General features: G+C 43.2%; 1 protein-coding gene and 3 non-coding genes across 4 annotated transcripts; 2 read left to right on the forward strand and 2 right to left on the reverse strand.

The window, feature by feature from the left end:
* The first annotated feature begins 531 nt into the window (after positions 1-531).
* TRNAF-GAA (transfer RNA phenylalanine (anticodon GAA)) lies at positions 532-604 on the forward strand. Its single transcript has one exon. It is a non-coding gene; the product is annotated as a tRNA-Phe (tRNA).
* A 4509-nt stretch (positions 605-5113) lies between these two features.
* On the reverse strand, positions 5114-5200 carry TRNAR-UCU (transfer RNA arginine (anticodon UCU)). Its single transcript is given in 2 exon segments — positions 5114-5149; positions 5164-5200. It is a non-coding gene; the product is annotated as a tRNA-Arg (tRNA).
* Positions 5201-5458: 258 nt separating this feature from the next.
* On the forward strand, positions 5459-5531 carry TRNAV-UAC (transfer RNA valine (anticodon UAC)). The gene has a single exon. It is a non-coding gene; the product is annotated as a tRNA-Val (tRNA).
* Positions 5532-16165: 10634 nt separating this feature from the next.
* LOC108403121 (olfactory receptor 4D11-like) lies at positions 16166-17101 on the reverse strand. The gene has a single exon (XM_037011896.2). The coding sequence runs from the start codon at positions 17099-17101 to the stop codon at positions 16166-16168; it is 936 nt and encodes a 311-aa protein (XP_036867791.2).
* Between the last annotated feature and the right edge of the window lie 7913 nt (positions 17102-25014).

Genomic DNA, 25014 nt, shown 5'->3' on the forward strand with positions numbered 1-25014 from the left:
GAGAGGACACGGGGTGGACAGCGCCGAGGCCTCTAGCTCTTTTCTCCTTTCCTCTGAGCTCATTCTCTTTCCCTTTCCCGAAGGGTGAAAAATGACAGTAACAGCAACACACAAAAAAAGTCTGTCTCGACCAAGACTTTTGAGCTTGAGAGTGGGTAGCTCTAGCTCAGTTCTGGTTGATTTGGGAGGCAAATTATTTCATTTAACAGTGACCTCAGGGAAGGGGGGTGGTGGTGAGGATTGAATGAGACCATGTAGACCTTGTGCTGGGAGCACTTAAGCATTTGTCTTTCCTATTAGGGCCCGGGGAGAGGTAGGAAAACCATTAGGAAGACGATAAAAGATAGCCTGGGACAAGGCAGAACTCGAGTTTTTTTCCTTAATGACAGGAATCAGTTTTCCCCTGCCCTGCTGTCGAACCCTCAGAATGAAAAATAGTATTATCTGGAAGGTGAGCATAAGAATTAAAAAGATGAGGGTTTTTCATTTGTTTTAAATTTCCTTAACAGGGCAAAACCAGCGCTCATCTTCGCCGAAATAGCTCAGTTGGGAGAGCGTTAGACTGAAGATCTAAAGGTCCCTGGTTCGATCCCGGGTTTCGGCAGAAGTTTTGCTGCGCTCTCCGGCAGGGCTGGAGTCCATTCCTTTCCTTCGAGGCCCACCTCCCTCCCCGTCCGCCGTTTGCTGGTGTCTTCACCACACACTCGTATGTGCACCTGCTTTACACCAATGAGAGGACAGTATTTACTACAGCACTATGAGGACACAAAGGGTCTACAGCTCTCAGAGGAGTCACAAGTCATGGAGTGGCCTGTACCCACACCTATAATTAGACCATGTACTTCGGACATTGGGCAGCAGCGCCTGTCCTGAAATTTCCTGGCGTGGTGGCTGTCACGCCTGATCTACAGACAGAAAGTCTTGGCTTTGGTTCCCAGTGTAGACGACTCGTGGGCTTGCAAGTTTCTCTCATCGACCGCAGACGTGAAGACTGTCTTCAACGCCGCAGCAAGACTCCCAAGTCAGGGCCCCACCAGGGGGATAAAAATCTGGGAAAGGGTGCTTCCCAGCTGGAAATGTGATTTATAGGTGCGTGTCTTGATCTGAAATATTTCTTGGAGCCTCCGTTTTTCTCACCGCGCTTTCAATAAACTATTTCCCTGCGAACTATCGCTCAGTGCCAAACGCTTGCACAACTACTGCCGGGGCCATGACTTATCAGCACTCTGACGACAGCGACCTGTCAAAGATGTACATTGTTCTTGGTTATGTGTTCACTGATGTTTTGATTATAAAAACAATACATGGTAGTTTTAAGCAAAATATATCCGGAGGCAAAGTATAACATGAAGGTTGGAAAACTTCAGTCTGCGACTGGAATTGAAAGTTACCAGGCACTTTCTGTAAAGCCCTCAGCCGGTCTGCCTTACCCTATGGTTTGTAAAACTCCTTAAGGGTGTAAATCCATGTGTTCATAAGCTCCCACCTGCTCGGTAAGTAAGTAGTATCAACACAAGCCCAAGTTTTTTAAACAGCCCCCACCCGAACAGGGACTTGAACCTAAGGTTCTCAGATTAAGAGTCTGATGCTCTACCGAGTGAGCCATTCGGGCCCGGAAAGGAGGGCTTTTTTTGTGTGTTCTATCCGTAAATTAGGCCATGTGGCCGCATTCTTTTCCAATTAAATCCAATACGATTAAATTTTATCCAGTGGGATTAAAATCTTGAGTCTGTCTCCTAATTCCGTGGTACATGGTAGTTTTAAGCAAAATCAAGATCAAGTAAACGTTTGGAGGAATGGAGTATTCATTTCTCCATTTCTCCCATCGCGGATAGACCGTGAAGAAAGTAACTGCCTGCCCTTCACCCAGGCAAATCCCCAACCACTAGCGACCTGACGGGAACATCCCAAGAGGAATTCTTCAGATGTAGGACCTCTGGGAGGGCCTCTGAGTGAGCAGCGGAGGGGAAAAAAAAAACCTTAATTTGGCGCTAACCGGTTGAGTCGCTTTTGATTACTCTCTGATGGATTGTATTGGTGCTACTAAACAAAACTATTCATGGTATGCATTAGTTAACTATTTTGTCGTCATAAAGGTCTTATCAACAGTTTTATGGGCTGAATGCCAGTTCTTCGGTTGGATTTTATGAGCAGCTCCTCGTAAAACAATTACAGATTCTGGTCCACCCAGTTCAAGAATTCATTAAGGAAGAGATTAAAAAATGGAGCCTCCCATTTCCAGAAATTTAATACAATTCCACCTGTTGTGTTCTTAAAATAAGCTAGAGAAAGAAAATGTCTTTTTTTCAAATTGTTGCAAATCTCCAAAATATTTTTCTAACATACTTATTGAAAAAAATGTACATATAAGTAAGTGGACTTGGGCAGTTCAAACCCTTGTTGTTCCAGTGATTTTTTTCACTCATCCTGCTGCTTTATTCCATGTCATTCCTTGAGGCATGGGTAAGATCCATTGAAATAAAGGGAATCCTATCAGGTGGAGCCTTACAACCATTTTAGCTCTTATTGGAGTCTGGGTAACACTCCACTAACTATGTGGGGGAACACGAGGTTTGCATTCTCTTAGGGAGAAATGTATCGGGACCTATGAACAAAGCTTAAAAAGTAATCCGTTATGGGGGAGGGAATGGACGAAATAGGTGAAAGGAATGAAGAGGTGCAAAATCCCAATTATAAAATAAATTAGTCATGGGGATGAAAGTACAGTTTCGGTAATACAGAATTATATTGTAATATGTTTGTATGGTGACAAACAACAAGTAGTGATCATTTACTAACGTATATAATTGTTGAATCACTATGTTGTATACCTGAAACCAATATCATATTTATATCAACTGTATTTCAATGGAAAAAATCCATTATGGCAGGATAGCCATGTTACATTATGTATGTATGTTATGTTATGTAAACAACACATGGTACTAACCAATAGGTAGGGGATAATATTTGTGAACAAATTAAAGAATATGTATATAAATATGTATTCTCTAGTTATATATACTTGTATATTTGATGTTCATATATACAAAAGAGATGTTTAAGGACAGAAAACAATCCAATAAAAATGGGAAATGGCAATGAAATGTGTGAGTGGAGGCTCTCACCATTTCCTCCTCCTCTAAATCCTTCTCTGACCCATGACCTAATACAGGTATATCTATATTACTGGACTTATAAAGATAAGCATGTATTCTTTTCGTAATAAAATAAATGAAGAAGAAAAAAATGTTCGTTAAATTATTCCACTCTTCTGGGGTCACACAGGCAGCCCCTCTTATCAGTGTCCCTGATCCAAGTCGAAATTGAACCAGCAAAACTAAAACCAGGCCCCCTGGACAGGAGCTGTGTGTGTCATCAAGTGAATCCTGGGGGAAGTTAGTGAGTTTTGGCTTGAACTCAGCTTGTTACAACCGTGCAGGGGTCGCAATGGCTGCTCAGTACAGCTCTGAATGCAGGAGAGCAGGAAGATCTGTTTCCTGATCTCCTAAAACAGACTAGATTGACAGGCACAAAACACTGAGAGCAGAAGTCCAAAACTGTATATAATCAAGTGTAAAACAGTGTGGAACTGGCTTGCTAAGCATAGAGAGGTAAGTAGAGCTGTTTGTATCTCATTTGACCCACTATGGTGCTTTTTCCTATGGTCCATCCCCCACCCCTCCCATCTTGAAATGCCATGTGTTTCCCACTGTGTGATTTCCACTGGCTTGGCAAGTTCTCTCTGCTCCTTAAAGACTGGGATCAGGACTTGCCCCAGAGACGCCTGCTCCATCCTTCCCAGACAGGTTAGGAATACTGAGACCATAGGTTAGGAATACTGAGACCTCTGAGTCTGTACCTACTGCGGTACCCACCACAACGTACCTTCAACACCTGTTGGAGGAGTCTGTTTTCTTCCTGGAATGATTCTGCTGTGAGGACACAAACTCCCTGTGTGTCACCAATGCCTGAGTCAGTGGCCTGAATAAAGCAAACTCTCAAAAACTGTTGTCCAATGACTGAAGGAATGAATGAATAGTTGAAGGAGGGCCCCTCAGAGAAGGCTTTTAGTAGAGAAGGAGGAGGGGTGGAACTGGTGCTTGGAAGTTTTTGTTTGGTAGAGAAGCGAGAGAACATTCCTATCAAGGTGAATAATTCCCATAATCAAATGGGGTAATTTTGTCCTTACAAACTTCTCTGTCCTTCTGTTGTGTGCCACCCTGTTCTATTTCTTTATAGCACTAATCTCCATCTGAAATTCTATTTATTTGTTTGACTATAAACCTTCTCTTCCCTCTGTCACTGTCCTGTAAGTGAAGCCGGGCAGTAACATTATTGGTAAAGCTCTAAGTCTTTCGTTGCTTTTATTTTTTGTTTGGTTTTACTTAAAAAAAAATCTGCATTCCCACAACCTCAGCGTTCAGAACAGTACTTGGCACAAGGCAGATCTTAAATAGCTTAGGCTACTATCAAAGAGTGGAGGGTCACTGCACACTGTGCCTCCCGCCCCCTATCCCACAGTACAGTATAGGTTCACGTGGACATTTTCTTTATACTTTCCCAACCATCATTTCGGAAGCTGTTAATATTTCTGAATCTGGCAAAACGATATTCTTTCAGAATAACGTGCTACCACCATTTGAGCCTTTGGGCTGTGTGGGCTCGTGTTAGCCATCGGGATCCCTAAGATTACAGCCACAGGTATTGGGGAATAATGATTCAGGCTTGGAAAAACCGACCAGTTTTACTAGAAGCAGTGTTTGAACCCTACGAAGAGATAAAACCCACTAGACTTTAAGCCCAATGCCTTAACCACTAACCACTTGACTAGCCTGGTATGAGACATGCCAATGCTTACTTTTAGGAAATTTGAGCAATCCTGATCTACTGAAGTTTCAGACCAACTGAAAAATTTTATTTCTGATGCAAAATAACAATATGGGGTAAAAAGTCTTACTCGCTTTTATCGCATCCTGCTAATTTCTTCTTCACACCAGAAACTGGAGCCACATGAAAGCGGTTCAGAGATGAAAGTAGCTGGAACCAGGAGCGTGGGATGGGATTTGAAATGCTTTTCTTTGTATATGACATCCTTTTACCAGAACAAAAGCGACTCTGGTGGGACTCGAACCCACAACCTTTGAATACCCTCAATCTATCTAGAAGTCCAATGCGCTATCCATTGCGCCACAGAGCCACGTCAAAATAAATTATGCTTCTTCTGTCAAGACGAGAGCTGTGTTTGGCCCCAGGACGCCCGCCGGTGAGCCAGGACGCGTTTCTTTCTCGGGAAAACGGCGGCGCCCCGTGGTGCCAAGAATCGAAGAAGCGTGGATGGGGAGTTGCACGTGACAGTCTGACATCTCTGAAAGTTTCTGTGACCGATCGCCAGGCAATAATTTGAGCTCACGCCACGTGTGGAGTTCATGCAACCTGGGAATGCATTGTGGCACTTGGTTCCATAGTGTAGCGGTTAGCACGTCTGCTTTACACGCAGAAGGTCCTGGGTTCGAGCCCCAGTGGAACCATATGTTTGCTCCCTTTTAGGGCTATATATTAAGATTTCCTTTTGGCAGCTAGATCTCCAATTTTACTCGATACGCAGATTAAAACGCTGAGGTTTTGCTCTGGAGTGAGCGCGCTGCACTTCACTGCGCAGGCCCCGCTTCTCCGGGCGCCGCGTATAACGGCCGCCCAGGATGCCCCCTTGTGGCACCTCCTGGGACGTGCAGGGGAAGCCGCTCTGTCCTGCGTCGCTGCGCCTGCGCGCTCCCTGCTGCCCCCTTGTTCGACCTGCAGTGCCAGGGCGGGGTCCTGGCCTCACCGCCTGCTACCTCCTTAACCCCGCTCGGGTCATCTTTAAAAGATTCTGTCACCAGAATTCTGTCACGGGAATCCCGAAGGCCACCTCCTTCCCTAGTTGATTACCTCCTCGTCCACTGATCTCATACTTTAAATCAGACATAATTTCTGATAGCAAAACTGTGAGTAGAAGGTAACTGCTTCCCAAAATGGTTTGAAATGAGGGTAAAAATTGTGTGCTACCTAGAGCATCATTTCAGAATCAGAGGTGGCAAGAAACAACCAGAAAACATAATAAAGGTATCTTCCAGAAATCAAGAAGACTCAGCTTCCCCCTGTTTTCCAGCCTGGACATTCCAGATTTGCTGGACTGTGGGATACCTACACCAGAATGAGGTCAGCAGAAACCAGGACTTGGCATTTTGACAGCTTCTTGAGGAAATTCATTAAGATGTGGTAAAACTGCCCTGGGTGGCTCTGTAGAGAAGAGAAAGAATAGAAGCAATAGATGTCTTGTGGGCTAAAAAAGGAGGTCATTTGACAAAGGTGAAGAGAAGAGCATTATTCACAGGCTAAATGACCATTGATGGTTGAATGCATAAAGAAAAGGTGGTATGTACATATAAGGGAGTACTATTCAGTCTTAATAAGAGGAGATTTCTGTGGCATTCCACACTATGAGTGAGCCTGGGGACGTTATGCTGAGTGGAATAAGCCAGTCACAGAACAGCAAATATTTCATGATTCTTCCTATATGAGGAATCTGAAATAGTCAAATTCATGGACTCAGAGAGTGGAATGATGGTTGCCAGGTGCAAGGAGGAGGGTAAATGGGGAGTTACTAATGAACGTGCGTACAACTGCAGTCAAGGAACCTGAATAAATTTAGAAATCTGCGGTACAACATTGTACTTACAATCGGCAATAATTAAGTGTACACGTAAAGACTTGTTAACAGGGTATATCTCATGTTAAGTGTCTTTTTTTCACATTAAAAATTTTTTAAATGTGTCATTGCCAAAGGAAAAAATAAAACCCAAAGGAGGAAGTTCTGAACAGATTTTGTTAGGGAGAGAACCTGAGTAATACAATGACTTATGAAAATAACCTGGTGGTGACTTACCAGCTGAATTAGAGGAGGGTAAGGGAAATTTGAGATAGTTGGGAAGTAAATGCAGTATTCCAGAAATATATACCCAAGAGCCTAGTCCCTGATAGAAAGAGAAGAAAGAAATTTTCAAGCAGTAAAATTTGACAAGGCTTGTGAGTGGAAAAGGGGATAAGGTAGGTTGGGGGGTGAAGGTCACTGAAGGATTTGAAATGCACATGTCTGAGAGGGTGATTTCAAACAGCTGTGGGACGGAAATCATTTATATTTTAGATAAGCTCATATTGCGTGAGGGCAGGGAACCAGGTAGAGATAGCCACTGCATAACAATACACAGGTGAACGACTGGAGTGCAGGGTACAAGCTGGTGTGTGTGAGACTTGCATGATGATGGATGTCATTCTTGAAGATCCTAGTAGTAAATTATTAACCTGTTTTATTGCTGATTTCGTATTTCCCCTCAAGAGATAGCAACTTATTTTCTCTCAGAAATATTACTTGACAGACCCATGGCTGAACATTCAAGGGAAAAAATAGTTGTATGGGGGAGAAAAAACAGCAACCATTATTTAATAAAGTAATTGTACTGTCTGATACACCTTTTTAAGCTTCTTTACTTGTCCTTTCTCTTTAATATTCTCAACATCCTTATTAGGTGTGCGTTATTTTGATACTCACTTTAAAGATTAAGAAACTGAGGCATGGGTAAGCCAAGTTTATTGATTATTTAAGGACTATTTATTGAGTGGTTACCATGCACCACTCACTGTTCCATATGCTGGGTATGCAGTAATAAGACTGTCCATAACCCTGTTATTGCAAAGTTTATAGGAAAATATCAGTAATAACTTGTATAAAGAAAGTGACAGGGTGAAAGGGTGATATAATAGAAGAAACCTGGAGAAGTACTTTAGATTAATGGTTAGGAAAATAACCTTCCCAAAGTCATATAGTTCATTAATGTAAACTAGGATTTGAACTCAGTTCGATGAGGGTAGAGATTTTGCCTATTGCACTGTTGCTTTGTCAGCATATAGCCCAAATATTTGTTGAATAAAATGAGTAATAGTTAATATTTACTGATGGCATGTCATACATTGTACCACATTATTTTCTATTTTAATATTTACAGAGTTAATATTATTCTTTTCTAAAGGGTTTTGAATCTGAGGTTTGCAAGAATACAATAAATTGCTCAAATTTATACTATTAAAAAATACTCTGTGAAAAATTGTATGCCCATGGTAAAAAATTCACACAGCGTTAATGTTTCACAGTGATGTCTGTCTCCCCTGACAAAGATTTTCTTCCTGATCAAAGCAGGTCTGTCAACTTTGATCAATAAAGACTTGAATAAATAGGAATACTAACATAGTTGCCAGCTGCTCAGGGCCACATCCCTAAGGTGACCCCAGCACCACTCCAAGTGCCAGTTTAACAAAACCAAAGGCAGCCAAAACAGTTTGATTCTTGTTCCAGCCAACGACCTGAACTTTTCTAGAAGAAATCGATTACACCTGCCACTCAGCCAATGAGAAACCCTCATCACCTTGAACTTTTGATTTTCTCTAAAGGCTTTTTGTTGAAAACAATCCCTCTCAAAGGTCCTCTTCCTTCTCCATAAAATAACATTCCTCTCGTTTGTTAGTTGGACCTGCCTATGGTTTTGGTATAGCTTGCACGTTTGGAGTTGCAATTCTCAGCTATTCCCAAACAAACCCATTTTGCTGCTAAAATCACTGGCTGTTTTATTTTTAAGGTTCACAATACCATAGGTACTGCTCTCCTTGTTCATTGGTTTTGGGGTGTATCAATATGTAGCATAATAATAGCAAAATCTTGAATAGGCATTTCCTGTGTGGCCAGCAGGAGTCTCAGTTGACTCGCTTCATACTCATGGTGACTGCTATTCTCTAACCCATTTTATAGATGAAGGGAAAGGAAGCATAGAGAGGCTGAGGTCACACCACTGGTCAGGCATAGAACAACGTCCCAACCCAGGGTAGCAGCGAATTGCCTTTTTTTGTCTTAGAAAAGTTGTTGCTGGGCATGTATACATATTTCTATAAATGTTGCTAACTTTCACCTCCAAAGAGTTTGAGCCAAATTACACCCCCACCAGCCTGAGAGCGCTTGCTTCTCCTCGGTCTCTCCCAGATGGAAAGTATTAATGGGCTTTTGGGTCTTTGCCTGCTTTGAAAGGGGGAAATGTTTTAATTTGTATGTCTTTTATTGTGAGTAAGGTTGGATATCTTTTCATATGCTTAGAAAGTTCTCTTTCCTCCTTCCCTCCCACCCCTTCCAACTCTCTGCTCTCTTCTTTTGTCCAATTTTCTTTCATACTGTTAAGGTTTTCTTACTGATTTTTAGGTGTCCTTAATAAATTGAGATTTAGAATATGCTTTGTGAATTATTTCCTGGTCTTGCCATTTACCATTAATTTTATTTTTGATATTTTGTGCTATGTAGACATTTTAAAGATGGCAGCTTTTAATGTAGTCAAATGCATCATCCTTTTATTTATTTATTAACTTTGGAGGGATAGCTTAAAAAATTCCATGCTTAGAAAATGCTTCCCAATTCTGAGATAACATTCCAAGAGTGATGCTATATTTACTCCTGATTATTAGTTAGTTAAATTTTTTCTGACCTTTAAATCTTTGGCCCATGGACGTCCCTATACCTGGGTGCTGTGCTCTGAATGTTCGTGCCTCCCCCGCACCGTCCGCCACTCATACGGTGAAACTAACCCCCAGTGGGATGGTGTTTGGAAGGTGATTCAGTCATGAGGGTAAAACCCTCATCCATAGGATGACTTATTAAAGAGACCCCAGAGAGCCCCCTCGTGCCTTCAGCTATATGAGATGTGCATAAAGTGAAGGTTCCTGTGGCCAAGATTCTCACCTGCCCTGGTCGGCTAGCTCACTACACATTTGTGGGCAATACACCGTTACTGACTCTATATAAAGAGCTCTGCCCAGTATTCTGGGCGACACGGTGGCACGGCTGCAAGGCCGCAGGAGAGCAGAACAGAGGCTGGAGTGGTGGCAGCACGGAGGACAGAGACTAAGATGGCTGTGTGGGCAGAGAGGCCCAGAGGCAGGACTGGCTTGCTGCATGCAGACTCGCTCTGAGTGGATGGGATTCTAGTGATTGACCTGCCACCATGGGAATAAAGTTGGGTGTAACCCTTTCACCCCAAGAACGTTTTGCTGTCATTTCCTCCATCTCAGTGAATCCATAGTGAACTTGCCCGGGGCTGAAACCCATTGGCAAGACATGAGGAGAGCAAGAAGATAGTGGCCTGGGAGTCAGGAAGCGGGCCCTCAGCAGACACCGAATCTGCCAGTGCCTTATCTTGGACTTCACAGCCTCCAAAATTCTGAGAAATAAATTTCTGTTGTTCATAAGCCACCCAGTCTGTGGTATTTTTTGTTAGAGTCGCCTTAACGGACTAAAACACTGGCTAAGCTGTGAGATAGGGAGATAGACCTCTGTAAAGAGAGTTTGTAGAGCTCTCTGGAGGATTGCAATGCGTCAGTCAGCTGACTTGGTAAAATCACAGATTCCAAACACGGACCTGGTCCTGCCTGTTACACGGTCTCTTGTGGATAAAATGAACGTTCCTGTGGCCAGGATTCTCACCTGGCCCTGATCGGCTTGCTTACTACACAGGTGTGGGCAATGCATTATTATTGACTCTATATCAAGAGCTCCACCCAGTGCTCTGGGTGGCCCAGTGGGATGGCCGCACAGCTGCACAGCTGCAGAAGAGCAGGGACTGGAGGGGTGGCAGCGCCGAGGATAGAGACTGAGATGGCTGTGTGGGTAGAGAGGCCCAGAGGCAGAAATGGGCCTGCTGCCTGCAGACTCACTCTGAGTGGACAAGATTTTAGTGATTGACCTGCCACCGTGGGAATAAAGTTGGGTATAAACCCTTTCACCCCAAGAATGCTCCACTGTCATTCTTTGGTCTCACTGAATCCCTAGAGAACTTGCCCAGGGCTGAAACCCATTGGCAGGACATCTCTGGTCTCAAGTTCCTTAATATCCTTTCCTGAGAACTTCCCAGGAGCTCTGCTAACCTAAGCTTCCCCTCCACTACTCCTTGGGCTCATGGAACCCCCTTCTCCTGGTTTTGTGTGCCATGGGCTGGGTTCAGCCCCTTCTCACAAAGGGCATAGCTTTGGACCATGCGGTGTAGACTATAGAAATTCAGCATGCGGGCTTCAGAGGCAAAAAGCAGCATTTGACATGCGGCCCCACAATCTCACACAGCTGAGGGCGTTATGCCTGATGATGAAGAGTGTTTACTGCAGTGGCGTGAGGGAGTGTTAGAGGAGATGGAAATACTCTGTATCTCGATGATGAGAGTTCCATGACATTGTATATTAGTCAAACCTCATAGAACTATGCAAATTGTAATGGTGAATTTTGTATATAAATTATACCTAAACAAAAACAGTTGGGTTTATAGCACATTGCAGGCTCTCAAAAATAAACACAATAAATAAGCAAATATACAAATAAGTGAGTACTTGTTGAAGAAATGATGGAATGAGGTGGAGACTGGATTTCAGACTGAGATCAGTAACAGTTTTACAAGAACATAACTTTGTGGGTAACTTTTTTATAGGCTCTTTCCATTTCTTGGGGGATAGTTGCACAAGATAAACAGGGCCACACGTCCAGCTAAGTCACAGAAATCTCAGACCTCGAGAGAAGAGGGCTCAATCCCACTGTGTTTAAAGATGCAGAAAAATGACCTCCTTTGAAATTTTTAAAAAGACAAATCACAGCTTCACAGGCCATAAGGGGAAGAAATGTGTTCACGGTATCAGAAACTTCACCTCATTCTCCAACATAGCCTTGGAAATGAGAACGAAAGATAGACGTAAGTCGGAATTGTAAGGCAACTTAAAACGGCTGCCTGGTCTGACTTCAGAGAGGGCGGAGTTCGGAGACGGCTCTGCTGCCCTCGTCAACTCAAGAATCAGAGGTGAGCAGGGGGCATGAGGCAGGGTAGAGAGTATAGGGCGGGAAAGAGCGGGAGTATAGAGAGATGAGGAGGAGCCGGGAGGAGGAGAGGTTTTTCTGGTGAAGGGAAAAACCAAGCGTCCTCAGCATTATTTCCAGTATCTTTCACAAGTACCAGTTTAATGACGTGCTCTGCCTCACCAACCTGCCTCTGAACTTTTGGTCTTCAAGGATGGCCTGCCTTTTGACAAGTTTTGTATTAAAAGTATGTTAAAAAAATAACTGCTTTAAAATGGTTTGGTGCGAATTTTAATTTCTTTAGCAAAAGTGCGTGTTCTTTTAATTTCTTGGACCTAGCTTGCTGGAATCTCCTGGCCTATTCAGAGAGGCCCACTGACCTTCAGGGTCCAGGATGTGGCTCCTTATACATGTTCCCTGAGTGTTGATATTGGACAGATGTAGTAAAGGGGCCAGAACAGAGCTCCAGGACTGCGGTTCCATTTTAATGGGTCTGAGGGTTTGGTAACTGGGCCTCCTGACTTCAGGGCTTCACAGAGTCCAAACAGAGTATGTTCTTGCCTAGAGGCTTTCAAACTTTGTTCACTGAAGTCCATGCTAATAAACATATTTTATTTACTTCAAGACCATTATACCCACATACATATTGAAACAAAGGTTTTAGGAAATGTTTTTTTATTATTTAAAGAATTCTGTGATTTTTCCACTTTACCTTAGACTATTGAGTTCATTAAAAAAAATGCATGTTCAGACCTACTGTGGCATCACTGTCCTTCGACTTCTAAGGTCTGTAGTTAAAACGTACTGACTTGGAGCAGCGTGTCTCAAAGTGTGGTGGCACACAGACCACATACTTAGATGAGACTTACCTGCAAATGCTGTTAAAAAGGTAGATTCCTCGTATCCACAAAAGACCTGCTGAACTTCTGGGAGACGGTGCTCAGAACTCTGCATTTTAGTGAAGTTGCCGGGTGATTCTCATGCCCACTGAAGTTTGGAAACCAGTGGGCTGGTGTAGAGAGACCTAGCAGAGGTTTCCAACTCTGACCTGTGGAGCCTGAGAGGAATACACCAGAACCCCAGAGAAACATCCACAGAGCTGCTTCTCTTTATCTGTGTAAAAGCTCGTTGTCAGGACGTTTCCACTCCTAAGAAAAAGATCTGAAATAATATTTGGGAGAGAAAAAAAATCAATGAGATACGGGTTTTGAAGCTTCCTTTCTGCAAATAAAAATCTCAAGTTCTTAGAGGTCTGCCAAAAGAGGAATCTTGGAAAAGGAATGGCTCTCTCTAGTGGTAAGGGAATATCGCAAAATAGTTTGCTCAATAGGTAAGATTGCTAATTCAAAAGGAGGTGCTTTAGAAATACAGCTTCCTGTTGTGGGAAATGTTGAGCAGTTTAGCAAAAACTAAATATCCTGTATTTGGATCCATATGTTAAATGATTGTTATCAAACAAGATATTCTCATCATCTCATCATCATCTTATGCAGACAGCATAAGGAGAAGAAATACTTTTTCATGGGAAATGGGTTTTAATGTATATAATATACTTGTCTCCAAAGTACTGTAGTCTTTTAAGAATATCATATGAATTGTTTCTCAAAAGTCAGTGTGTGAGTGTGCATCTGTGTGTGTCAGCTGAAATCAATACAACTGTTATTTAAGAATGATAGAGTTTATTCATAGACCTCTTGAGGACCATAGCCTGAGAACAGCCCATCAGTTGCTCTGATAAACTGCCCCAAAGCCCCTTTGTTTGGAGACATCTTGAAATTTTTTCTACAGCAGGGGTGCAGGAAAGAGGTTACAATCAATGCATCAAGCAGCGTGGCATGGATGCATCTGGTTAGTGTCCTAAAGGATCATGCTATACACATTCCGGTGCCATCTACGTGTGGGAGAGGAGGCAAGGATAGGGTGCCATCTTCCTTTGGGGATGGAGAGGACGCATGTGACATTATCTTATTGATGCTGACCAGAAAATTCCTGACTTACTACATTTCTGGGAAGGGTTGAAACTATATTAGGTTACATATAAGGCCCTGGCTGAGTGACTTGGCCCAGCAGAAGTGACTCCATGTTGGGCCTGTGTCTTTCTTTTTAAATATGTATCCTGGGATAGTCTCAAAGTAAAAAGTATGTGTATATATATATGTGTGTGTGTGTGTGTGTGTGTGTTTTAAAATTATATGCTACATATTTTTCTCATATTAAGCTGTCTTTATATAAGTATACACACATATATACACAGAACACACATTTTTATACATGTGCATATATGCATATATTTTTTCTGGAACTAAATAGTCTCTTGTGAATCCTCAATTCATCACCTGCTTCTAGAAAGTAAAGGCATAAAGGCTAAAAAAAAAAGGCATAAGGAAGGAAACCTTAATTTTTAAGAAAAGTATGTTTTTTTTGGTAATAAAAAATGATTTTACAAGGAAGAAAATACCTGCTGATGTTAACAGATAAAGGGCCATCTTGGTTATGGCAGCATGTGATTCTGTACTGTTTTGTTCAAAGGGAAGTTTGAATTGTTCTTGATGGTGTTGTTTTCGTGGGTAATTAGATACAAAATTCAAGGCTGAAGCCAGAAGTGTGGTGAATGATGTTGATTCTAGGCCAGAAGTAACAAGCACCCTCCAAAGAAGCACACATAGATGTGTAAAAAGATTTTCCAGTTTTAGTGATGCACCCACGTGTCCAGGGCCAGCGGTAAGCAGGGTGAGTTTTGTTGGCTGTGTCTGCCTTGCCTTGCTCTGAGGTCCATCCCTCCGTGCCTGCGTCTCTCTGGCTGCCTTTGACAGTCTGGGCTCGGACTCACCCCTTCACATCCACCCACGGCAGCTTTCCTGTTACAGCTCCTCCATTCCAGAATGACACCTGCTGCCTTTGACCCTCCAGTAGGCCCCCTGAAAGCAGTCTCTAGAGAGAAACCCCTGGCAATGGATTTAGACATGCTCCACACCCCTGACCAGTTGGCTAAAGCGTTCCAGAGGTTTATCTGACTTCTAAAGTGGTGGCATTACATCCAGCTTGTCCCTACAAACTGTGTCTAATTTGTGACGTATCCCAAGAGCAAAGACCAATTTCAGGCCAATGCCAAGGGAGGGTAGGCAGTGGTGGGCTTGCTGGGATGGGCTGTATTTTGGCTCACATTTCTCTTGCTTGTATTTCCCTCCCGTGTCACACCATGCCAGTGGTTCTGCTTGCTTTACAGCCGTCCAGCCACACATCCATCAGAGACTGCATGGGAGATAAGACTGGGCTAGAACAGGCTAATCAGAGTATCAGGTCCAAAATTTAGTTGGCTGCCGATTTCATCCAGCTGCTTGAAAATTAATAGATTGCCAGGAGACCAACTGGAATTTAGTATTGTTTTCTATCCTCTTAAAGAGAAGGTTTGAATAGTGGAAAGTCAATTTATTCTTAAACCTTTGCTTCCTGTGGACTTGTGAGTTAGGTGCATCCTAAGGATGCAGACAGCATAAGATTCACTGGCCGGCAGTGAATGATTGGCAGATGGTGTTGAAATCCTTAAAGGGACCCAAAGCTTTACAAAGTGTATTCCTCGGTCAGATGAAGACAACCAAGGACTTTTCAAGAGAAGAAATGTTTATGGATGAGCCTGTTTCAGATGCTATCAAATCCTGTCTCTGGGAGCAGGAGCCATAAATCATAGACTTAGCTGAGGGTCAGGTATCTCAGATCCAGCCTTACCTCTGCCATTAATTAGCTGGGAAACCTTTGATAAAACATGAAACTTATCTCAGCTTTTGCAAGGGAAACCCAGAGGCTTCCTTAGAAGAATGGAACTTAGATCGTCCCAGATTGGTGGTGGAAAATGATTTCTGCGCAGGGAGGAGTGGCTGGTTTTATAGCCTTGACTTCTGATTCCTGGAGCTCATTTTACAATTTATGGCTTGGGCTGTACATGGCACAGCCACAGCTCAGAAGCTGAGAGGTATTTTTCTCTCAGACTTCATTTCTTCACCTGTAAAATGAGGTTTGGGATGAGGTAAGCTTTAGAGTCCCTTTAAGAGCTGACAATTTATGGATCTGAGACTACGTTGCTGACACCCTCACCAAGAGGAAGCCTTACAGGTGACTGTTTCTGGGCGTCCTTATTAGAGAAGTCTGCTGTAGGACAAAGGGAAAACTGGCTTCAAGATGGTCTGTTGATTGGGGTCTTCTATTGTGTTATGAAAAAATATTTTCAGTTCTGACTTTCCAATCTGGACTTCAAAGCATCTATTCCTTTTTGGAGGGTCCGAGTCTTCCCTTCAGTCTCCTCATGGCCGACTTCATCTCCTGGTTCCTCAGGGTGTAGATCATGGGGTTCAGCAGAGGGGAGATGACAGTGAAGATGACAGAGATGACCTTGTCTGTGGGGAGGGTAGTGAAGGGCCGGGCGTAGACGTAGATGCAGGGCACAAAATGCAGGGTCACCACAGTGATGTGGGCGGTGCAGGTGGAGATGGCTTTCCTCCTGCCCTCCCCTGCCTGGGACCTCAGCATCGTCAGGATGACTGTGTAGGACACGAGAAGAAGGAAAAACCACAGGGTAGTGACCAAACCATTGTTGGAAATCATCAGGAGCTCCAGTGCAGAGGTGTCGGTGCAGGCGAGTTTGAGGACCTGGGGGACATCGCAGAAGAAGCCATCCACAACGTTAGGCCCACAGAAGGGGAGGGCCAGCAGCAGGGAAACCTGCACGATGGAGTGGACAAAGCCCCCCGCCCAGGAGGCCACGATGAGGGCAGAGCACCGCTCCCACCTCATGATGGTCACGTAGTGCAGGGGCTTGGAGATGGCCACGTAGCGGTCAAAGGCCATCACAGAGAGAGAAAAAATGTCTGCCCCACCGAGGAAGTGGAAGAAGAACATCTGTGTGATGCAGCCGTTGAAGGAGATGGTCTTCCTCCTTGACAGCAGGTCCACCAGGACCTTTGGAGCAGTGACGGAGGAGAGGCAGATGTCCAGGACCGAGAGATTTCGGAGCAGGAAGTACATGGGGGTGTGAAGGCGAGACTCCCAGGTCACAGTGACCATGGTGGCAGCATTTCCCAGAAGGGTTGTCATGTATACAAAAAATAACAGAAGAAATAAGATGAAGCTCAACTCTTGGGACCGGGTCAGTCCTTGAAAAACAAATTCTTTCACCCGACTGTAATTTCCCCGCTCCATTGGGTTATATTGCTTCTTTAGCTGCCTGGGGAGAAAACAGGAGATAGAACGTATACCGTAAAAACAAAAGAAATGGGAGTTACTTAAGCAGGGTGCCTTGGTGTTATTTTTTATGTTTGTTTTCCTGTTGGTCAGAGATGCCTACAATTCTGTGAGCTATCCTCCACTGGGGGCCGGGGGGGCAGGTGCTTTTTGAGGAAGTCCAAGAGTGGATTTCCAACAGTTGTGATTAACGGAAGCACCTAAGTCAGTATGTAATTAAAGTCGTATTAAATACTTTCATGGCTGCATCATTTTCTGTATTCTGTATCATTCTGTATCCCTCTTGAAAAGTCACTGAATGCTCTGAGAAGTGAAGAGACTAGTTTTTTTTAAAAAATTTGTTTTCATGTATCTGGTTGTCAGTAAGTGGGAAACACACAGGGGCGAAGTATAAAACGGTCTGTGGTTCTAATGGAAGTTTATAGTTTCTTCTGTCATCATCTTCCACAGTGGATAGTGTGCTTGGCATCGTCAGTCAGATTTTCAGGATGGCAGGTGAGGAGCACCAAGCTAAGGCGAGAAAGACAGGTTACGGTTTACTTTCTCCCTGGGACAAACAGCTGTGCAGCATCTAAGACAATCTGAGTACCTTATGGTGTCTTGTTAACATCTTTCCTTCCTTCTCTTTGGTGCCTTGTACTCCTCTTTTTCCCCTGGCCCCAAATTGGGATCTGGCAGCTGGTAGCTCTTGGTCCTGCCCTTCATAAAGCTCCCTGTGAAGACTTCATCACCCAGGCCACGGCACAGGTGGTAGCCTTTCTAGGGCCACCCTCCCTTCTCATCATCTACCTTTGGGCCACTTCACCTCACTGTTTATAAAGGCTTCAGTTTTGAGCAAAGTGAAGATTTTTAGTATCATCAGAACTGAATGTGGGTACAGTTGCTGTCACTAAACTGGTAGTGACTTTGAGCCTCAGTGTATCAACAGTAAAAATGGGTATAATCATGTTTGTTCCATAGAGTTGTGGAGCTTGAAGGGACTTGTGCGGCTGCCTGAATGTGAGTCACCACAGACCACATCCCCCCTATTACGGTTCCCACTAAGGTTTTGCAATACCCGCCTTCTACACAGTGTTATTTGGGAAATGCTGATGAAAATGCACTGTTATACTTGCCCTATAAAATAGAATCCTTTGAAATAATTGCAACTCTTCTTATCAAATTCAGCATTCATAACATAGACATGTGTTTTGGACCATGAATATTATTCAGCAATAAAACAAAATGAGCTATCAAGGCATGAAAAGACATGGAGGAACCTTAAATGCTTACACATTACTGAGGGCCAGAAGGCCATCTGGAGATGTATGTACTGTATGATTCCAATTACATGACATCCTGAAAAAGACAAACCTCTAGTACAAAGGTTAGTGGTTGCCAGGTGCTGAGGTGTGGAGGTGGGGAGGGAGGAATAGGTGAGGCCCAGGGGACTTTTAGGACATCCTCTAATTGTGGATCCATGACATTATGCATTGGTCAAAACCCGTAAAACATACAGCATGAAGAGTGAGCCCTCATGCAGACTGTGGACTTTAGTTGATGAAAACGTATCAGTCTTGGTCCATCATTTGTTAACTAATGTAGCACACAAATGCAAGCTGTAAATAACAGGGAAACCGTGGTGGTGGTGGAGGGACAGAGGTGTGCAAATACTGTCTGTACTTTTCAGTTTCATTACTCTGTAAACCTAAAACTGCTCTAAGAAATAAAATCTATGAATTTTTTTTTAAAAAGCAGATACGCTAAGCGTTATTTGGGAAATGCTGGAAAATGCACTCTGTTATACTTTCAGGACATTTGTATTTTGCTTTTATTACTGAGCTTCACTTCTTATAAATCATACTTCAATGCTTTTTCCCTGCTTCCCAGCCTGTTTGAAAGAGAACGTTTACAATAAGTACTGCTTCGGTGATCTTGTACATAAAAAATCCTTAAGACTCCACTCTGAAACTACTAGAGCTAATAAGGGAATTCAGTAAAGTTGCAGGATACAAAATTAACACACAGAAATCTGTGGCTTTCCTATACACTAACAATAAACTAAGAGAGAAATCAGGAAGACAATTCCATTCACAATAGCATCAAAACGAATAAAATACCTAGGAATAAACCTAACCAAGGAAGTGAAAGACCTATACCCTGAAAACTATAAGACACTCTTAAAAGAAATTAAAGAGGACACTAACAAATGGAAACTCATCCCATGCTCATGGCTAGGAAGAATTAATATTGTCAAAATAGCCATCCTGCCCAAAGCAATATACAGATTCGATGCAATGCCTATCAAACTACTAACAGCATTCTTCAATGAACTGGAACAAATAGTTCAAAAATTCATATGGAAACATCAAAGACCCCAAATAGCTAAAGCAATCCTGAGAAGGAAGAATAAAGTGGGGGGGGGGATCTCACTCCCCAACTTCAAGCTCTACTACAAAGCCACAGTAATCAAGACAATTTGGTACTGGCACAAGAACAGAGACACAGACCAATGGAACAGAATAGAGACTCCAAACATTAACCCAAACATATATGGTCAACTAATATTTGATAAAGGGGCCATGGACATACAATGGGGAAATGACAGTCTCTTCAACAGATGGTGCTGGCAAAACTGGACAGCTACATGTAAGAGAATGAAACTGGATCACTGTCTAACCCCATACACAAAAGTAAATTCGAAATGGATCAAAGACTTGAATGTAAGTGATGAAACCATAAAGCTCTTAGAAAAAACCATAGGCAAAAATCTCTTAGACATAAACGTGAGTGACCTATTCTTGAATATATCTCCCCGGGCAAGGGAAACAAAAGCAAAAATGAACAAATGGGACTATATCAAGCTGAAAAGCTTCTGTACAGCAAAGGACACCATCAATAGAACAAAAAGGTATCCTACAGTATGGGAGAATATATTCGTAAATGACAGATCCGATAAAGGGTTGACATCACACACCTCAACAAACAAAAAGCAAATAATCCAATTAAAAATGGGCAGAGGAGCTGAATAGAGAGTTCTCTAAAGAAGAAATTCAGATGGCCAACAGACACATGAAAGATGCTCCACATCGCTTGTCATCAGAGAAATGCAAATTAAAACCACAATGAGATATCATCTCACACCAGTAAGGATGGCTACCATCCAAAAGACAAACAACAACAAATGTTGGCGAGGTTGTGGAGAAAGGGGAACCCTCCTATACTGCTAGTGGTAATGTAAATTAGTTCAACCATTGTGGAAAGCAGTATGGAGGTTCCTCAAAATGCTCAAAATAGAAATACTATTTGACCCAGGAATTCCACTTCTAGGAATTTACCCCAAGAATGCAGCACTCCAGTTTGAAAAAGACAGATGCACCCCTATGTTTATCGCTGCACTATTTACAATAGCCAAGATATGGAAGCAACCTAAATGTCCATCAGTAGATGAATGGATAAAGAAGATGTGGTACATATACACAATGGAATATTACTCAGCCAGAAGAAAAAAACAGATCCTACCATTTGCAACAACATGGATGGAGCTAGAGGGTATTGTGCTCAGTGAAATAAGCCAGGCGGAGAAAGACAAGTACCAAATGATTTCACTCATATGTGGAGTATAAGAACAAAAGAAAACTGAAGGAACAAAACAGCAGCAGAATCAGAGAACCCAAGAATGGACTAACAGTTACCAAAGGGAAAGGGACTGGGAGGACGGGTGGGAAGGGAGGGATAAGGGTGGGAAAAAAGAAAGGGGGCATTATGATTAACATGTATAGTGTGTGTGGGGCACGGGGAGGGCTGTGCAACACAGAGAAGACAAGTAGTGATTTTACAGCATCTTACTATGTTGATGGACAGTGACTGTGAATGGGTATGTGGGGGGGACTTTGTGAAGGGGGGAACCTAGTAAACATAATGTCCTTCATGTAATTGTAATTGTAGATTAATGATACCAAAATAAAATTAATAAAAAAAAATAAGTACTGCTTCAGGTATTGCTGGGAGCATCAACTGTTCAGTTCATTGCAGCCAGCATGTGAGATAGGCCCCTGACCTCCCTTTCAGAGAGCATTTACTAAAAAGGGCTTGCAATTGTAAATGTGTATCTCTTACAACATCTGACTCTCTGTGGCTTAGCCAACTGCTTAAAATGGAATTGCTCTTTGCAATTTTTTTCCCCCAATCAGCTTTGTTGAGGTGTAACTTGCATATAAAAAACTGCACACGTTAAAAGGGCACGATTTGATGAGTTTTGGCATATATGTTTATATACCTGTGAAGTTGTCACCACAGTTAGGACCAGGAACATCCCCACTTACCCCCCAAAGTGTCCCTGCATTCCTGAGGACTGCAAAGTTCTCAGCCCATCACTCCGCTCAGCCCGCTAGACCAAGAGGTGAGCAAACTGCAGCAGGCCCCCAGCAGCATAAAGCTCTGTCCGTTCGTAGGGTGACCCCAGCCCTGCACTAGGTTAACGCCTGCCCGAGAAAGTGCAAAGCTGCCCAGAGAACTTCCTGTCCCAGCCAGCATCTGAGGTGCATCTTCCACCTCCCCTTCTGAGAGCATTTACTAAACAGGGCTTGCAATTGTGAATGAATGTCTCCTACAACTCAGAAGTGTCCTTCTCGAGCCCCTGGGACCCCTTCCGTTGACTGTCATCCTCGGGAAGCACAGCGCTTCTGTCTCCCAGTCTCTGGGGGAGGGTAGACGTCTGCCTGCTGCAGGCACAGCAAGCAGGCTTGATCAGGGGGGCACTGCACTTCTCACTTCCCTGACTCTATGGGCCGCTCCTGCTGCCCGCAGAATGCCCTCACTGCTGAGCAAACTGGCCCCGGACTCCCGTTGTCCCTGCGACTACTGTCGGTAGGTCCTGAACACAGTCATTCCACCGCTTTAGCTAAGGTCCGGCTGTGTTTGCCTGGGATTCTCCTTTGTACCCCATCCTTCCCTATTCTGTCCTTATTGGAGCCAACCTCCGGTCCTGCTGTGAACTACCTAGTTCTCTGGAACCCATGGCACTTTATCTCAGTTTGTCATCAGAACCGAACTTCTACATCACCAATTTCTCCTATTTGCTTTCCTCTGAAGCCCAGGCAACAAAAAGCCAATTCTCTAGGCTTCCTCCCAGTGATCTGTGAACCTATCAATAACTCTCAGGATTTCCTTGCCTTCAAAACGTTTTCAGCTTTTGAAAGGGCCAGATATTTTCTTCAGAGTAAATATTTTAAAATAATTTTTAGTGAAATTATCAGAACACGTGCAGATTTTTAGATAATGTCTGGAGGATTTGTTTTGTTTCATTTTGATTTTGAGCTATGGTAGGAGGTAACGTGGCACAGAGAAAAGACACTGGGCAATCTGAGCTTCGGGGCCTTTGTGGAACAGACGAATTCTTAAAGACTCCCGGAAGTTCAGTCTTTTCATCAGTGAAATGGGAGCATTCGCTGCCTCAAATCCTTCTGAAAATAGATAAGGTCTGCAAAGCACATAAACAATATTAAATGGACCCATTCTTCTGGGTGATTTCTAAGCCTTTGGAGCTTTAATACTAAATTATTTTAAATAATGTTGCCCTCACTTACCTTGTGATTAGTCTAAGATTGTGTTCTGTTCATTGCTTACCAACAGTTACACGTCAGGCAACTATAAACCTCAATTGTTTTTTGCTATTTAACTGTAAGCTGATTGGTTGTGGCAAGAAAAACTGCTGAAATCCAGAATTTCCAGGGGAAGTTTATTGTAACAGTTAAGGGAATGGGCTTTCAGAACCAAACACAGCAGGTTCTGTGCAGATGTTTGTCATGAAAGTGACCAAATCAGCTGACTGAAAAAATGCCCGAAGTGGTGCTCTTAGTGCACAAATGTATGGACGGCTAAGAAAGAAAATGGTGGAGGGTGGGAAGATAAATGAGAATCCCTTGGTATGTGCAGGTATGTTTGAAACCTAAGAAGTATTATTAATAATTTGCTTTTGTTTTTCACAAGAACAACTTGAGATCCCATATACCTTCAGACACAGGCCCAGGTAAACCCATTCTAGTAAAACAGGCTTATTGAACTTCCTGGAGTCCCAGCCTGAGGGAAACCCTAACCCAGTTGTCCACCAAGCATGTGATGCCCCATTTCTCTTTGCTCTTCAAGTCACCTTCCTAATACTGAAGAACGAGTTAACCTGCTCGATGTCACTGAAGTTTTTAGCTTTACTGTATGTATAGATACTATAATATATAGATGCATTATCAGTATTCAAAACATTTCAGAAATCCTTAATAATATTTCAAAATTGGTAGTGCATGTGCACACATGCACACACAGTCAGACGTATGAGCGCACACCAAGAAACCCACATAACAAGATGAATGCTTCCAACCTCTGGTTTTACTCAAGAAATAGAGCTGGCCATTCAGTTGCATATTCTGACCTTAGGAATCATCAGCTGTCAACGAATATTCCTCTTGAAGGCAGACGTGCATCTGAGGGTTGGTTGGATCAGTATCTTCCCTACTACTGTCAGAAGCAAAGGATGGGCTCTGAGAATCATCTCAGCACGGTCCTGCCACACTGCCTTGCCGTACCTGACATGAGCACCCGTCTCTCAGCCCCAGACCCAACAGAAGGATCACCAAAGGGAGTATTTTTGGATGTGATTGTTGAAGTTGAATAGCCAGACTTTTCTATTGGGACGAAGCTCCCCTGAGTGTCATTAGGGAGTCAAACGTGCACTGGAAGGTGTGTGCAAACATGGACATTTTGGTTTTGAAATTCTCCTAATGTAAGGGCGGAGATGAATCCTCATCGACCTGTGATTAGAATCCAAATATCTTTGCCTGAAGGCTCATAGGAGACAAACAAGAGAGTCTGTCTCCTTAAGAGGCAGGGACCGAGGGAAAATGAACAGAGCTCCCAGCAGGCTGTGTTTCAGTCCATTGCAGTTTTTTTCCCAGGCAGATGGCTTGTTTGTTGCCCTATTAATTTACATAAGTAGAAGCATCATAAAGACTAGGAGATGCTTTTTCTCCTGTTTGGTACCAAACTTCTCACATGGAGAGGCAATGGAAGCAGGCAAAGGATGTGTTGGTATCATTCATTGATTGAATATTTAATTGTGAAATCTTTACCCAGCACCTGCCATGTTCCAGGCCCTATGATGCCAGAGGTCCTAAAAGCGGAATTCTTTCCCTCTCATCTCAGTCCCATTATCATTTTTGAAACCTTGTGTCTCACCATAGATCTGTGGATGGTCTCACTTGGATAGATCACACACTTCTTACTTAAAATATCTAAACGGACCTGACCATTGTTATCAAGAGCTGAATACTCCCTATCTGTTGCTGCCACTATCATTCTCCTACCACAGGGCACAGTATCTCTGAATTACCTCTGATACTCGCCCTCACCCATTTTTTTTTTTGGTCTTTTATAGCTGTCCTGACTAAATTACTTCTAGGTCTCTTTCCTAATTTGCAATACATTTTCATAATTTACTTCTGGAAGCTGTCAGTCCCTGCCCTGATAGTCACGCTCTTGTGCAGTCCTTTCCTCTTGTGTGTGGACTGGACGTAGTGACTTGATTGTAATGAATAGAATCCAGCAAAGGTGGTAGGATGCCACTTCCAAGATTAGGCTATGAAAGACCATGATTTCTATCTTGCTGACGCCCTCTCTTTTGTCTTGATTGCTCACTCTGATGGGGGAAGCTCCTGTGTTGGGGACGTCCACATGGCAAGGATCTGAGGATGACGGCCAGCCAGCAGCCAGTGAGGAACTGAAGCCCTCAGTCCAATAGCTTGTGATTCTGGCCAACACTCACGTAAGTGAGCTTGGAAGCAGATCCTTCCCCAGTTGAACTTTCAGATGAAACTCAGCTCCCAGCTGACACCTCGGTT

This window comes from Manis javanica, unplaced genomic scaffold, assembly GCF_040802235.1.
Source record: "Manis javanica isolate MJ-LG unplaced genomic scaffold, MJ_LKY HiC_scaffold_25, whole genome shotgun sequence".
Lineage (NCBI taxonomy): Eukaryota > Metazoa > Chordata > Mammalia > Pholidota > Manidae > Manis > Manis javanica.